The sequence below is a fragment of the Mesoplodon bidens genome (genome assembly GCF_964165515.1).
Source record: "Mesoplodon bidens genome assembly, chromosome: 5".
NCBI lineage: Eukaryota > Metazoa > Chordata > Mammalia > Artiodactyla > Ziphiidae > Mesoplodon > Mesoplodon bidens.
Genome location: NC_138161.1, coordinates 116,946,105 through 116,959,942, shown reverse-complemented (window position 1 = coordinate 116,959,942; position 13,838 = coordinate 116,946,105). Strand labels below are relative to the sequence as shown.

The following is a 13,838-nucleotide window of genomic DNA, read 5'->3' as shown; positions in this document are numbered from 1 at the left end:
CAAGCTAAGTTCCTGATCTGCCCACTCACCAGATCAGCAATAGCATTCTCTGTGCTAATATTCCCAGCTTTCCTCTGCCTTGTGTCAGAGCTTAAACAACTTAACTGATACCAATAATGAAAGATTCCAGAATTAGAATTCTGGCAGGTACAGGCCTCTGGCAGGACTCTACAAAAGGCCCCTTGTCAGGATCCCTGCATGGGAGCCAGCAGGAAGCCAGGGAAAGATGATTCTAATAAGAGTGTTCTCTGGGCTTTGAAGATGTTTTCTGCATTCCTCAGCTGGGCTCCAGGCGATGAAGTAGTGATGGCGTCCAGTCCATTTTTACCCCAAGAATGCCTGATGGCCAATAATTTTCCGTCTCTCCTTGGGATCAGGATCTGCCTCAGCTTAGGAGCATTCTTCTCAGGTCCTGGCCTAACAAGAATGTCCTAGAGGGCTTCCCTGGTGGCGCAGTGGTTGAGAGTCCGCCTGCCGATGCAGGGGACACGGGTTCGTGCCCCGGTCTGGGAGGATCCCACATGCCGCGGAGCAGCTTGGCCCATGAGCCATGGCCGTTGAGCCTGCGTGTCCGGAGCCTGTGCTCCGCAACGGGAGAGGCCACAACAGTGAGAGGCCCACATACCACAAAAAAAAAAAAAAAAAAAAAAAAAGAATGTCCTAGAAAGTGCGTGATCCCAGGAAGCTCAGGAATTTTTCTACCAGTTGTCATCTTATGCTAGAATTTGAGCTTTGTGAGAATAGGGACCACATCTGCCTCTGTCATTGCTGTTTCCTCAGTACCTGGCACAGAGAACACATTCAAATACTGGTGAAATGATTAAATGCTTTCTAGCCTCATTTATAGAGTAACCATATGGATGTCAGGGACTGAATCCTCGAATCTTCATATTGCCAGGGCCTAGCACAGTACCTGGCACTGTTTCTAGTATTCAGTGAGTATTTAGTTTAATGACTGAATAAATAAATACTGTTTTGAATACCTAAAAGGCATTATAAAATTCTTCTGGCCAATTTCCATTTTATATGGTCCACAAGAATTTTTAAATTAGGCTTTATTGTATTTACTCAGAAGTATTTTATTGCTAAAATATGGTAAAGAAATAATATGCTAATGATATTTCCCAAGTCATGAAGCCAAGAAGTCCATGGTTATAGTCCATTAGTAGTTAATTGGCTGATCAGAATTTTAAAGGACACTGATTTCTATATAAATGTAATTTTGTGATATTTTTGTGCTCAAATAAGAGTTTGTGCTATAAACACTTTTATGTCTGAAATGCTCTTTCTCTTGTATCAAAGAGAGTTGTTAATTCCTAACCAATTTAGGTAAATTGGTAAAACTATCTCCTGTTTAGGGCAGAGTAAATAAATCTTTCTCCTGTTTTAAAAAATTTAAGTGTAATTTGTACACAAAACACAGATCTTAAGTGTTCAGTCTGATGAGTTTTGAGAGCTGTGTATACCCTTGTAACCACCATCTAAAACAATATATCTGGAGTGAACATTTCTTTCACCTGAGGATTCCCTCGTGTCCCTTTACGGTCAATTCCAACCCTTCATCCCAAGGCAACCACTGTCTGATTTCTATTACCTTATATTAGTTTTGCCTTTTCTTGAGCTTCCCCTAAATAGAGCCACACAGTATGCACTCATTTTTGTCTAGCTTTTTTCATTCAGAATAATGTTTTTGCAATTCATGCATGTTGTTGCATGTATCAGTAGTTTCTTCCTTTAGATTGTTGAGTTGTATTCCACTATACGATGTATTACAAGTTATTTATCTATTCTCTTGTTGATAGATACTGGGTTATTTCCAGATTTGGGGTGTTATGAACAAGACTGCTAAGAGCATTCTTGTACAGGTGTTTTGATGTTTTTGTTTATTGTTTTGGGTTTTGGTGTTTATCTTTCCCTTGGGTAAACACTTAGAAATTAAATTGTCCTAATGCATAGATCTATGTTTAACTTTATAAGAAACTACAAACTGTTTTACAAAGTAATTACACCTTTTTCCACTCTCATCAGGAATTTATGGGGGTTCTAACTGCTCTTCATCTTTGCCAACATTCGCTACTGTCAGTCTTTCTGATTTTATCTATTCTAGTTGGTGTGAAAATGGTATCTCACTGTGTTTTAATTTGCATTTTCCTGGGCATCTTTTCATAGAATATTTGTATATCTTCTTTTGTGAACTGTCCAGGTAGTTTGCCTGTGTTTAATGGGTTGTTTGTCTTTTTATTCTTGATTTGTAAGAATTCTTCATATATTCTGGATAGGAGTCTTTGTCAGATAAATGTACTGCAAATATTATCCTCCCCCAGTGTGTGTGGCTTGCCTGTTCATTTTCTTAGTGATATCTTTTGATGAGCAGAAAATTATTATTTCAATGAAGTTTCTTTTACCAGTTTTTTTCTTCTGTGGCTAGTGCATTTTATTTTCCTATTGAAGAAATCTCCTATCTAAGACTCACCTTAGTTTCCATTGTTGAGGGTCCTTAAGACCACGCTCGGCTTTGATGTTTCACTAGAAGGACTCACAGAACTCAGAAAAGCTGATAGACTCATGTTTATAGTATGCTGTGGCAAAAGACTGTAGATTAAAATCAGGAAGGGAAGAAGGTTGGTGTTGTCGACTGAAAAAATGCACAACCTAAAAGCTGAGGGTTATGTCTTATTCGGCAGACTTTCTGAGGTCTTCAAGCCAGGGAGACAGGACTCTCAGATCACTCTGAGGGACTGCTCTGAAGAGGCAAGGGGGGAGCCAGGATATACAGTAGTTTTTGCAACAAATACCAGGTAGTCGCAGCATCAAAAGTTTACTGTTAATTAAAGAAAGCCAGACATCTCACGTTAAAGAATGTAGCACTTTTCTATGTATGTATGGGAAGATGCAAGAGTCTGGGCTCACTGAAATCATTCCTTTGATGTGCACCTCAGCTACCTGGGGCCAGCATCCTTTGCTTTCTCATCCAGGGTCTCCTCAGGGTGCACCATCAGGGTGGCTGCAGCAGTTGACTGCTAGATGGTGGGCATTCGGTTTCCATCCTGAGTTTCCTCAGGGCTCACCACTGGGGAGGCTATAATGTGATGGCTTGATGGCTGCAGCATCCTTTGTTTAATGATATGGCAGGCAACATTTTTCACTCACAGTCTAAGAGAAACCAGGTACAACTTTCCAGGTATCCGCTCCCAGTGGACTGCTTAAATCTCCTGGGAACCATGTAGGGCAACACATGTGAAGTGTTGGCAACCAGAGAAGCTCACCCAGGACTTGATGACCCCAAGGTTTGTTATTAGAGGTCAGTCATGTAGTCATGAAGCAACCATGTGACTAACATTAGCTACTCCATCTCCAGTTCCCTCCAGAGGTCAGACTGATATAGTGTGGCAGGGGCCCAGGTTGAACAAAAACAGACTTTTACCATAAATCTGATTGTTAGCATAAACTTTGGTGTGACTCAAGGCCCCAGGTCTACAAAGACACTTTTATCAGGCAGGATATTCCAAGGGCTAGAGGTTATCTCCCAGTTGTCCCTCGAGGGCCAGTCCTAAACAACTTTGCAGTGTGCAGGATTTGGACAGTCCAGGCCTGCTGAGTTAGCCCTTTACTGTACAGTCTCAAAGATATTCTGTATTCTTCTAAAAGCTCTGTGGTTCTAACATTTGTATTAAATCTGTGGTCCACGTCAAGTTAATGTCTGTGTGTGGAGTGAGGTAAAAATTAAAGTCCATCTTTTTCCATAAAGGTATCCAGCAGTTCAGTACCACTTGTTTAAAAGTCTTTCCTTTCCCCATTGAATTAAATTGGATCCTTGGCTGAAAATCAATTGACTATATAGATATGAGCCAATTTCTGGACCTTCTATCCTTTCTCTAGTACCACACTAACTGAATTATGTAGCTTTATAGCAAGTCTTGATTTTAAATAGACTGAATCCTCCAACTTTATTCTTTTTTCATTATTTTGACTCTTCTGGGTTCTTTGCATTTCCTTATAAATTTTAGAATCTACATGTCAATTTCTATAAAAATTATTGGGATTTTGGTTGGAATTACATTGAATCTATAGTTCAATTTGGAAAGAACTGATACCTTAATATTATTGAATTATCTAATCCATGAACATGGACTATCTCTTCATTCAATTGGTCTTCTTCACATTCTCTCAGTAGTGTTTTATAGTTTTTAGTGCAAAAGTCTTGTATATTTTTTTTTCAATTGAGAGAAAATAAATTCCTCTTTTTTTCTGCATCTAACCTGTTCCCTTCCATGGCTGTACTTTTTTTAATGTGACTGTTTCCTTGGACTTTTATGTGCACTCACACATTTCTTTATCTTTATTGGCTCCCATACCTCCTTCCTTAAAACTCTTAACAGTTGATTCTTGATACATGTTAAGTACAGCTGCTTGTGATCTTTTTTTTAATTGTGAAGATATATAGTGATTCTCAAAGTGAAGGTAGAGAGGTGAAGAGGGCAAAACTCCCCACCAGGTGGGCTACTCAGAATTGTATCCTCTTCCATTCTGATGTATTTCCCTAGGCCAGAGACTCCCATGAGCCACGGTCAATGGGAGAGATTTGTATCCCTCTCAGATACTGGGTCAGAAAATAAATTAGTTGAAAACCACCATTCTAAAAATAGAAACCTCAAAATTTATTCCTACAGATACGTCTTGGGGAGTTTATCTCATGATTTTATACAATCACGATTAATGTGTAGTTGCTAATTATTTGTTATATTAAACAAATATTACAAATTGTGTTCAGACCCAATTAGGTGAGCCCTACAGTCTAGCTTATATCCACCCTCTCGTGAGGGCTAGCTTTTCTATCCCTAACAAGCACTCCTTTTGCTTCACATAACAGTCACAAAGATTTACATGCCACACGCAAAATAACCATGGTCTTCATAGATGAAAGGAAACATGTTTCACTTGAAAGGCAGATTCCTAAGGAATAAGTAATAGCAAACTAACCTTTATCACATAGTTTTTATAAAGGCCTATAAAATCTTGAGTTTCTTGAGATGTGGAGAGAGTTCATTTTCTAAGATAATAGAAACCTCACAATATGGCAAACAAATTAGAATTAGATATAGATGTCTTTCATTGAAGCAAATTCGATACACTCAACCTTAAAGGTAAAGAATTAAGAAAGTTGGAAACCAATTCATTTTATAGAATTTGAGACCTTCAGCTTAGAGAATTTGTGAATAGAAGTACATCATGAACGTTAGCTCAAATGTTAGGACCATTTGGAAAAGTATTATTTTGCAACCGTGATGACTGTTTTAAATTTCCAAATAAAAGATAGATGTATATAATAAGCATTCTGAAAGAGGTAAATATGAATCATAATCCATTCAGGGTACATCAATAATGACAGACTAGAAAATTACAGAGATGCAAAGAGAATATTTTTTCTATCCAAAAACCAAAGTCACATTTATATTTACTTTTTCCAGCTACTCCTTGCACTTAAGAAGATAATTTTAAAGTAAGTTATATGTTTTTATGATGGAAAAAAGTATAGGTAGGATGAGGTGAGAATATGATAGAAAGAAAAGGAGATTCTGATGGAAGGAGAAGGAAAAGAATAGAGAAAAAAGGCCTCAGAGGGAAGATGAACCTAGAGGAGGAAGGAGAGGTGAAAAGAACAGAATAGAAACTGAGGGTGGAAATAAGGAGGCAGGGCAGACAGATAGGCCCCTGAGTTTGAGATGGGTTTGGTCAGCATCCCTCAAGGGCCCACACTATCTTTCAGGCCTCTTTTTGGTCCTGTAATCTTAGCAGGATAGTGAATGTGGTGGTAGAAGCCATTTGGCTCATCTGATCACAAGCTGTCAGAGTCAGAAGGGGCTTTCACTGAACCCTGCCTCTCACCCATGCCAGGGCCAGGGAGCCTGTGTGTCTGAAAATGATTTTCTAATCTCTACTTACACAGTTCCAGAAACAGAGCTCTTACTATTTTAAATTGAGCCTGTGAAATCACTAGAAAGGATTTCCTGTGTCATAGCTTTTTAACTGTCTTCTGTTACTCTCTGTAACTTTTGTAAACTTATTTTTTTAAGCCACGTGAAGAAGCGCTGCTTTCCCTCATGGCAGCTCTCACAGTACTGGAGGACTTGCTCCCCTGCTTTTTTAGCCATTTCTCTTCCATCATAATTTTCATTCCTGCCTACTGTTCCACTCCATTTTATAGACACAAAATTCAGTTCTGCCAGAAATTAATGCATCACCAAAACAGTCTGCCGTGATTGTACAGTTAGTTACCTCCTGCAGTGTAGACAGTCAGCTAGTATTTCTAGCCACATATCATATTTACTATTAAAGGAAAACGTGTTTCCTATAAGAGGTTAATATATACTTACTATATATAGGTACCATATTTACTTTTGAGGGATAATTTCACAGGGTACAGAATTCTAAGTTGGTGGTTTTTTCTCTCAACACTTTACATATTCACTGCACTCTCTTCTTGCATACGTGGTTTCTGAGGATAATTAGAATGTGGTTCTTATTTTTGCTCCTCTATAGGTAAGCTGTTTTTTTCCTCTGGCTTCTTTCAGGATTTTTTTTTTCCTGTGATTTTCCATAGTTTAAAAATGATATGACTAAGCATAGGGGTTTTTTTTTGGCATTTTTCTTGCCTGGTGTTCTCTGAGCTTCCTGGATCTTTGGTTTGTTGTCTGACATTAATTTGGGGGAAATTCTCAGTCATTGTTTCAAATATTTCTTCTGTTCCTTTCTATCTTTCTTCTCCTTCTGGTGTTCCCATTATGTGAATGTTACATCTTTTAGGGTTGTCCCACAGTTCTTGGATATTCTGTTCTGCTTTTTCTGTCTTTTCTGTTTGCTTGGGGAGTTTCTATTGAAATATCCTCAACCTCAGAGATTCGTTCCTCAGCCATGTCCATCAATAATAAGCCCATCAAAGACATTCTTTGTTTATGTTACAGTATTTTTGATCTCTGTCATTTCTTTTTTTTTTTCTTAGAATTTCCTCCTCTCTGCTTATATTTCCTATCTGTTCTAGCATGCTGTATACTTTATTCCTAAGAGTCTTCTGCATTTTAATCATAGTGATTTTAAATTTCCAGTCTGATAATTCCAACATCCCTGCTATATCTGAGTCTGGTTCTGAAGTTTGGTCGCTCTCTCTCTTCAAACTATGCTTTTTGCTTTTTTAGTACATTTTTAATTTTTTTTTTTTTAGTTGGACACGTTGTACTGGGTAAAAGGAACTCCAGAAATAGGCCTTTAGTAATGTGGTGATAAGGTGTGGAGGAAAGGAAGCATTCTATGGTCCTATAATTAGGTCTCAGTCTTTTAGTGAGCCTGGGCTTCCAGACTGTGAACTTGACACATGCCTCTCAGCTGCAGCCCCCACCAATGTCGGGTGGAACAGGACAGCTAGAGAGGGCTGGGGTTGGGTACTTGCCTTCCCCCAGGTCAGTTAGGCTCAGCAAAAATCCCTGTAGGTTGGACTCTGGTTAAATATTTCTCCTGAGGGCAGACCATTTAAGAAGAACAAGATGCTCTGGTGTATTTCAAATGGTTCCTTTTCCTCTACCCCTGCCAGAAGCACAATTTTTCTCCCATATTTACCATGAGAACCTGGTAGAGCTCCAAGAGGTAAAACTCGCTGAAGTTTGGTCTGCCCCTCCACCCTCCTGATGGGGTCCCCTGGGAGATTTTAACTCAAGTTTGTCCACACTGAGCTCCTAGCAATTCAGCCACAGTTCCAATTTCCCTACCCCAGCGCTGGTTCCTGTGGGTTTCTGCTCTGGTAGGTTGTGATCCTCTGTATTCACCCGTCACTCTCTCCAATCTGGGTGACAGCAGCTTGCCCTTTGACCTCACTTCTCTTACGGATCTAAGAAAAAAATGTTGATTTTTTTTTCAGTTCAGCTTTTTACTTGTTGTTAGGACAGCAGTTTGCCCTTTGACCTCACTTCTCTTATGGATCTAAGAAAAAATTGTTGATTTTTTTTTTCAGTTTGTTCAGCTTTTTACTTGTTGTTAGGACAGTGTAAAGACTTCCAAGCATTTTACATGCTGGTCTGGAAACCCAGAAGTTCACTCATCTAGAATTAATGCAGCCCAAGAATCTTATTTTTCTCCTACAACATGATTATGGGCTCAGATTAGCCTTGTAGACCAGACCAAAACATTCATGTTTGGGCACTTGACTTTTTTTTTTTTTTTTTAATATGAACTCACGTTAATCCATGCCTCCCTATTCTGTGTGTAATGAGCAGTTGTCAAAAGTTTTAACCTAAGTGCATACGCTTTTATTTATCTTCATTAAATTTTATCTGTTTCATTTATTTCTCATGCTACCCTGTTGAGAGTATTTTAAATTTTGATTATTTTATCTGATGTATTGGGTGCCTCTGCAACTTTTGGTCTAAAATTCATAAGCCCATGTTCTCTTTCTTCAAGTCTTAAAACTATAGGATCTTCTATCTCAAAGGGACACAAAATATCATATAACTCAGCCCCCATGGTTTAAAGATAAGGAAACTAAGGTGCAGACAACAGGCTAAATAACTCTTCCAAGTTACGTAATTCAGTGACAGAAGATTATGACCTTAAAAAAAAGGACTGATGAGGAGGTCTGTGAACCAAGTCTGAGACACATGTCACCAGAGGGGTGCTAGAACATTCAGCAGCACACGTGAGGTACAGTTGTTCAGCTCTAACTAAGCGTGTATTATCCTCCATTATATCCACTGCACCTTGATAAAATCCAACAGAGGTCAACGCTTCAGATAAGAAATAAAGTTGTCTTAGAATGACTTGTTTTTAGTGAACCAGACTGGCTACTTGTAATAAACATAACCATTTCCAAGTAATTAGTAAAAATATTTGTATAAACCAGTCTATTTTACAGTTTGGTCTCCACACTCCTTCTGAAAAATCAGAATATTTCCCCACTTCCATTCTTCTGATATTTCTATTTTTATTTAATAAAACAAAATGAGTAATATACTTAAGACAAACCCAACTGTCTAAAATTTTAAATGTATCTAAATAACAATTGGATCCACAGACTATTTGAAAATGTGGGGGGAAATCTTTGATGCAATTGCTTTCTTTTTTTTAATATTTATTTTATTTATTTACTTGGTTGTGCTGGGTCTTAGTTGCAGCAGGCGGGCTCCTTAGTTGCAGCTCACAGACTCCTTATTTGTGGCTCACCGGCTCCTTAGTTGTGGCACGCGAACTCTTAGTTGCAGCACGCATGTGGGATCCTGCAAGGGCCCCCTGCATTGGGAGCGAGGAGTCTTAACCACTATACCATCGGGGAAGTCCCGATGCTACTGCTTTAATCAGGTGCAAATGTGCAGCTTTAAATGCTCTTATTGGGAAAACGAGAAAATGAATAAGTGAATGAATGAATGAATGAACCAAGCATTCAACCTTTGGGAATATAGATAAAATAATTAAAAATGAGTTGAAAACTCATTATTTGACAAAAATATAAACAAACATCTAACAACATTTTATTGCAAGAGGAGTGAAATAAACAAATATTAGATACTTAATATCAGACTTGAAAGAAATCTGTAGGTAAGAAGGAAATAAATCAGGGTGGTGAAAAGATTTGGATACCAGGAAAGGAAAGAAGGTTGTGGAGAATTTTTACAGAGGCGATACTTTTTTTTTTTTTTAAAGCTTTAGAAAGGTTTTGGAAGTTGAATGAGAGCAGCTTATGATCCTGGGAATTAAGAAGGCATTGGAGACCCTAGAAGCTCTTTCAGTAAATAGAGTGTGGGTTAGAAAGCCAGGCTGCAAGAGATCAAGTTGGTAGGAAGAGGATAGAAGAGGCAGCAAGAGCCACCCACTTTCAGAATTTCAGAAACTGTACAAAAAGGGCCCAACAGTGAAGCTAGGTTGGGTTCTGGTACAGGTATTTTGAAGGATTCATGGATCTTCAGGAAGATGCCTCTGTTGCTGCTGATTTAACCCACTGAAGAAGGCTGTGCTAAAAGAAAGTTCTTGGCACAATTTCCAAACAATTCCTCCTAGGTGGTACTGTTTTTAATAATAGTATGTAGTGTAGATGACAGTAACGAAAGACTTTGATTACACAGAGCCAGTTGCTCATTAGATTTGGTGTTCAATGTCTTGTTAACTCCAAAGCCCTCTTAGCATTTCTTTTAACACTATTTACACATTGCCCCCATCTTTAATCCAATCCAGTCCGGTCCTCACTGTCCATCAGATCTCTTGACAACTGCATTAATTTTCATTAATTTAGCACACGTGACTTAACAGCCAATAATAATTGTTGCAGAGTGTTTAGTATGTCTTGTGAAGACTGCTGCTGCTAATATTTAAGATATCTCTTAGCTAACTTTGTCATAAAAGTTGTCATGCCTGAAACACAAACAGTGGGCAGCATGCTTAGCATGCTTGCTCTAGAAGTACATGGGTTATAATTGTTTCTATCTGAAAATACAGTCACCTTCAATAGTTGTTTTCAAAATTCTTCTTATTCTTCTGGAAGCATGGGTAGTGGATGAGGGGGAAATTGGTTGAAAACAAAAAACGTTCAAAAAGGAAAACAGTGCTCATCCTCTTTTAAGAGCTATTCAGATGAAAAATGGTTCAGCATGAGCTTGATCTGTATGTTTTTCATGGTTTTTAGTAGTAATGAAGATGCCTTAACCATAGTCTCTTGATAATGCTGTAGCAGTTTCTTAGTACTTTTATCAACATATGAATTTTAGAACTGGCAATATGGGAATTTGACTAGTACATTTTTGTTTATAAAAAAAGGGTAACAACATAACTTCTTCATATCCGTGAATTATGAATCTTGACTTGAATACAAGCAAAAGTAAAATGCAGTGGAACTTCAGTATCCTAATAACTCTTCTTTCCACTATGACTCGCGAGAAAGGGGGATGCACGCAGGCTGCTGAGTGCACTGCAGTGCCAGAGGTGAACGCCTTCTGAATCCAGAATTTATGAGTTCTTTACATGTCATTCATTATTTTTCTCAATAAACATGTATTGAGCGCCTTCTCTGTTGCCAAGCTGTAGTGTCTATACATTGAGAGGTCTCTACTTCCTTAGGAAGCGTATAAAAATTGGAAGTAAGTGGTACATCATCACTATGTATCCTCATCTCCATTAGGAAACATTATTTTCAATATTTTTTTAATTTTATTTTATTTTATTTTTGCTGTGCTGGGTCTTCGTTTCTGTGTGAGGGCTTTCTTTAGTTGTGGCAAGCGGGGGCCACTCTTCATCGCGGGGTGCAGGACTCTGACTATCGCGGCCTCTCTTGTTGCGGAGCACAGGCTCCAGTCGCGCAGGCTCAGTAGTTGTGGCTCACGGGCCCAGTTGCTCTGCGGCATGTGGGATCCTCCCAGACCAGGGCTCGAAGCCGCGTCCCCTGCATTAGCAGGCAGATTCTCAACCACTGCGCCACCAGGGAAGCCCCTATTTTCAATACTTTTTCGAAGGACATTAAATAGCTTTGTGCTTTAAAGATGAAATGATGTAAAACGAACCATTTGAAAAAGGATTTTTTTTTCACATTTCGTGTGTTATAAATGAATAGCTCTTTTCTTTTATAAAGCAAATTCCAGGTTTTAAATTTGATTTGTCCAATCTCTGAGGCAATATAAGTTTCCCATACCTAGCCCATAATATTAGCTAGGACCGTTAAAGACTTTATGGAAGGAAGAAGCATAGTGTTCTTTGCTTTTTATTACAGAACTCTGGATCAGTTCTGTTTTAGTGCCCTATCTAGTAATGGCAAGGATACAGCTGTCATATAAAAAGTAGGAGAATTACCATGTAAGTGCTGCCAGATAGATCTGAGAGGAGGAAATGTCATAACAAGTGGATCCCTCAAACTTGATTTGCAGTTTCCTACTTTTATGAAAAAGAAGCTAAATGCGAGAAAACAAGCTTCTATTAACGATTGGGCAGTAAAAATGCAAATTTTGATATTGACATGGTCAACCTCCTACAACTAAAATAATTTATAATCATAACAGGTCTTTCACGTAATAGCCCTGAGATGCTTCAAGATGATGAATCATTTGGGAAGTAATCATTCATTTTAGCAAATGCTGACTTGGTGTCCTCTATCTGCCAGACAGAGCACAGGTGCTGGCAAACCCTGGTTTCCGAGAGAGGACCTGTCTGAGAGGGAGCGGGGAGTGCAGGGGAGTTGACTGCTGCTGAGACGTGGCATGAAGTAAGGATGGACCTTTGCTCTGTGGAGTCATTGGTGACCTCCAGGGGTGGTTTCAGAGCGATGGCAAGGAGGCCACAGCCAGACCCTAGTGGGCCAGGACTGGAGAAGCACAAGTAGCACATTAAGACACTTCTGAAAAGACGTGTTGTGAGGAGGGAAAGAAGTAGGATGGTAACCAGGAAGGAATGAGGGTTCAAAGGAGAAGTTGGGAGACATGCTTGTGCGCACGCACATGCACACACACCACGGTTGTGTGCTAATGGGAAAGGTACGGTAGAAAGGGGGAAATGGTGATGCAGGAGAGCAAGATCCAAGAGCAACAGTCTCCAAAGGTCAGAGCAGATGGGATTTCCCCGCACGTGGGGAGGCAGGCCGTGGCCAGGAGCAAGGGACGCCTCCTCCATGGTAATAGGTGAAAAGGCTTAGACTACAGGTAGACGCAGCTGCCTTTTAACACATATTTCTAGAACACCTGTTATGTTCTAGGCAACTGGCAACATGGCAGAGAGACGGAAGTCCTGTCTCCATGAAAGTTTTATTCCAGTGGGGGTTGGGGGAGGTGGACAGATCATAGCCAAATAAGTAAAATATGTAGTATGTCAGATGATGCAAAGCGCCATCAAGAAAAGTAAAGCAGGGACGTGGGGAAGGAGGATACGGAACGCAGGGGCGGTAATGTGGGGTGAGGGCGGACTCAATTCTCGTGGACCAGAGCCCTTGGTGTACTTCTGTGAACTGACTTCGTGGCTCTCAGACACATTTATTTTTCAAAGTCAGATTAAATATGGCCTTGTTCCCACAGGCCAAAGTTTGTGGGAAATCTATTCTCAGCTTGGCTTCCCAGGTGCCCCCTTCTGTGGGTTACCCCAGACTTGCCCAGCCCTGTACCTCTCCTTCAGAGTCCTCATCACAGGTTTTAGTCATACATCTGTTTATGTGATTATGTGATGAATGTATTTTCTAGAATCTCCAGAAGGGAAATTATGTCTGTTTTGGACAGTTGCAGTGTTGGCTATAATGGGCCCTGTTTGTTGAAGGAATGAATGAATGAAAAGTAAAAAGACTATTTTCCATAAGCCACATCTTTAAGAATCTTATTGTTTATTATTCTGTGGTCGCTTTGAAATTATCACACCTCACTTCGTGTAGCTGATCTAGACCTTTTTCAAAGCAGGTAAGGTATGTTTTTATATCAACAGAGCATGTGAAATAGAGTTGTCCTCTAATTTAAACAATGTCTCTCCACCTAATTTGTTTTTTTACAGGACTAGTGCCAAAGGTGCTCCCCTGAATATAAATAAGGTCTCTACTAGCCTGATGAATTTTGGAAGAAAGTTGATTTCTCCGGCAACGGCCCCGGGCGGTGCGGATGGCCCGGTGCCGGGAGGCAGTGGCGGTACCTCCTCCCCGGCTGTGGTTCCCACCAGGACCCTAGCAGAGGCCCCCAAGCATCCTCTGCAGCAGCAGCAGAGGCTGATGAAATCGGAAAGCATGCCAGTGCAGCTGAACAAAGGTAAGGGAAAATACCAGTTAATCTAGAGGAAACGCTGCCAGGGTAGCCTGGGATTTCCTCACCTGCCTATGAGGAATCACCATCCTAGAAAGAGAAATT

The 13,838-nt window shown here is 39.8% G+C and overlaps 1 protein-coding gene across 3 annotated transcripts in view; it reads left to right on the top strand.

The window, feature by feature from the left end:
- The window catches only part of TBC1D5 (TBC1 domain family member 5), a 558,005-nt gene that overhangs the window by 463,926 nt on the left and 80,241 nt on the right, over positions 1–13,838 (top strand). For all 3 annotated transcript variants that reach the window (XM_081234126.1, XM_081234127.1, XM_081234125.1), the window contains one exon: positions 13,492–13,739. In XM_081234126.1, the coding sequence (XP_081090252.1) occupies positions 13,492–13,739 (248 nt within the window). The remainder of the gene's footprint in view (positions 1–13,491; positions 13,740–13,838) is intronic.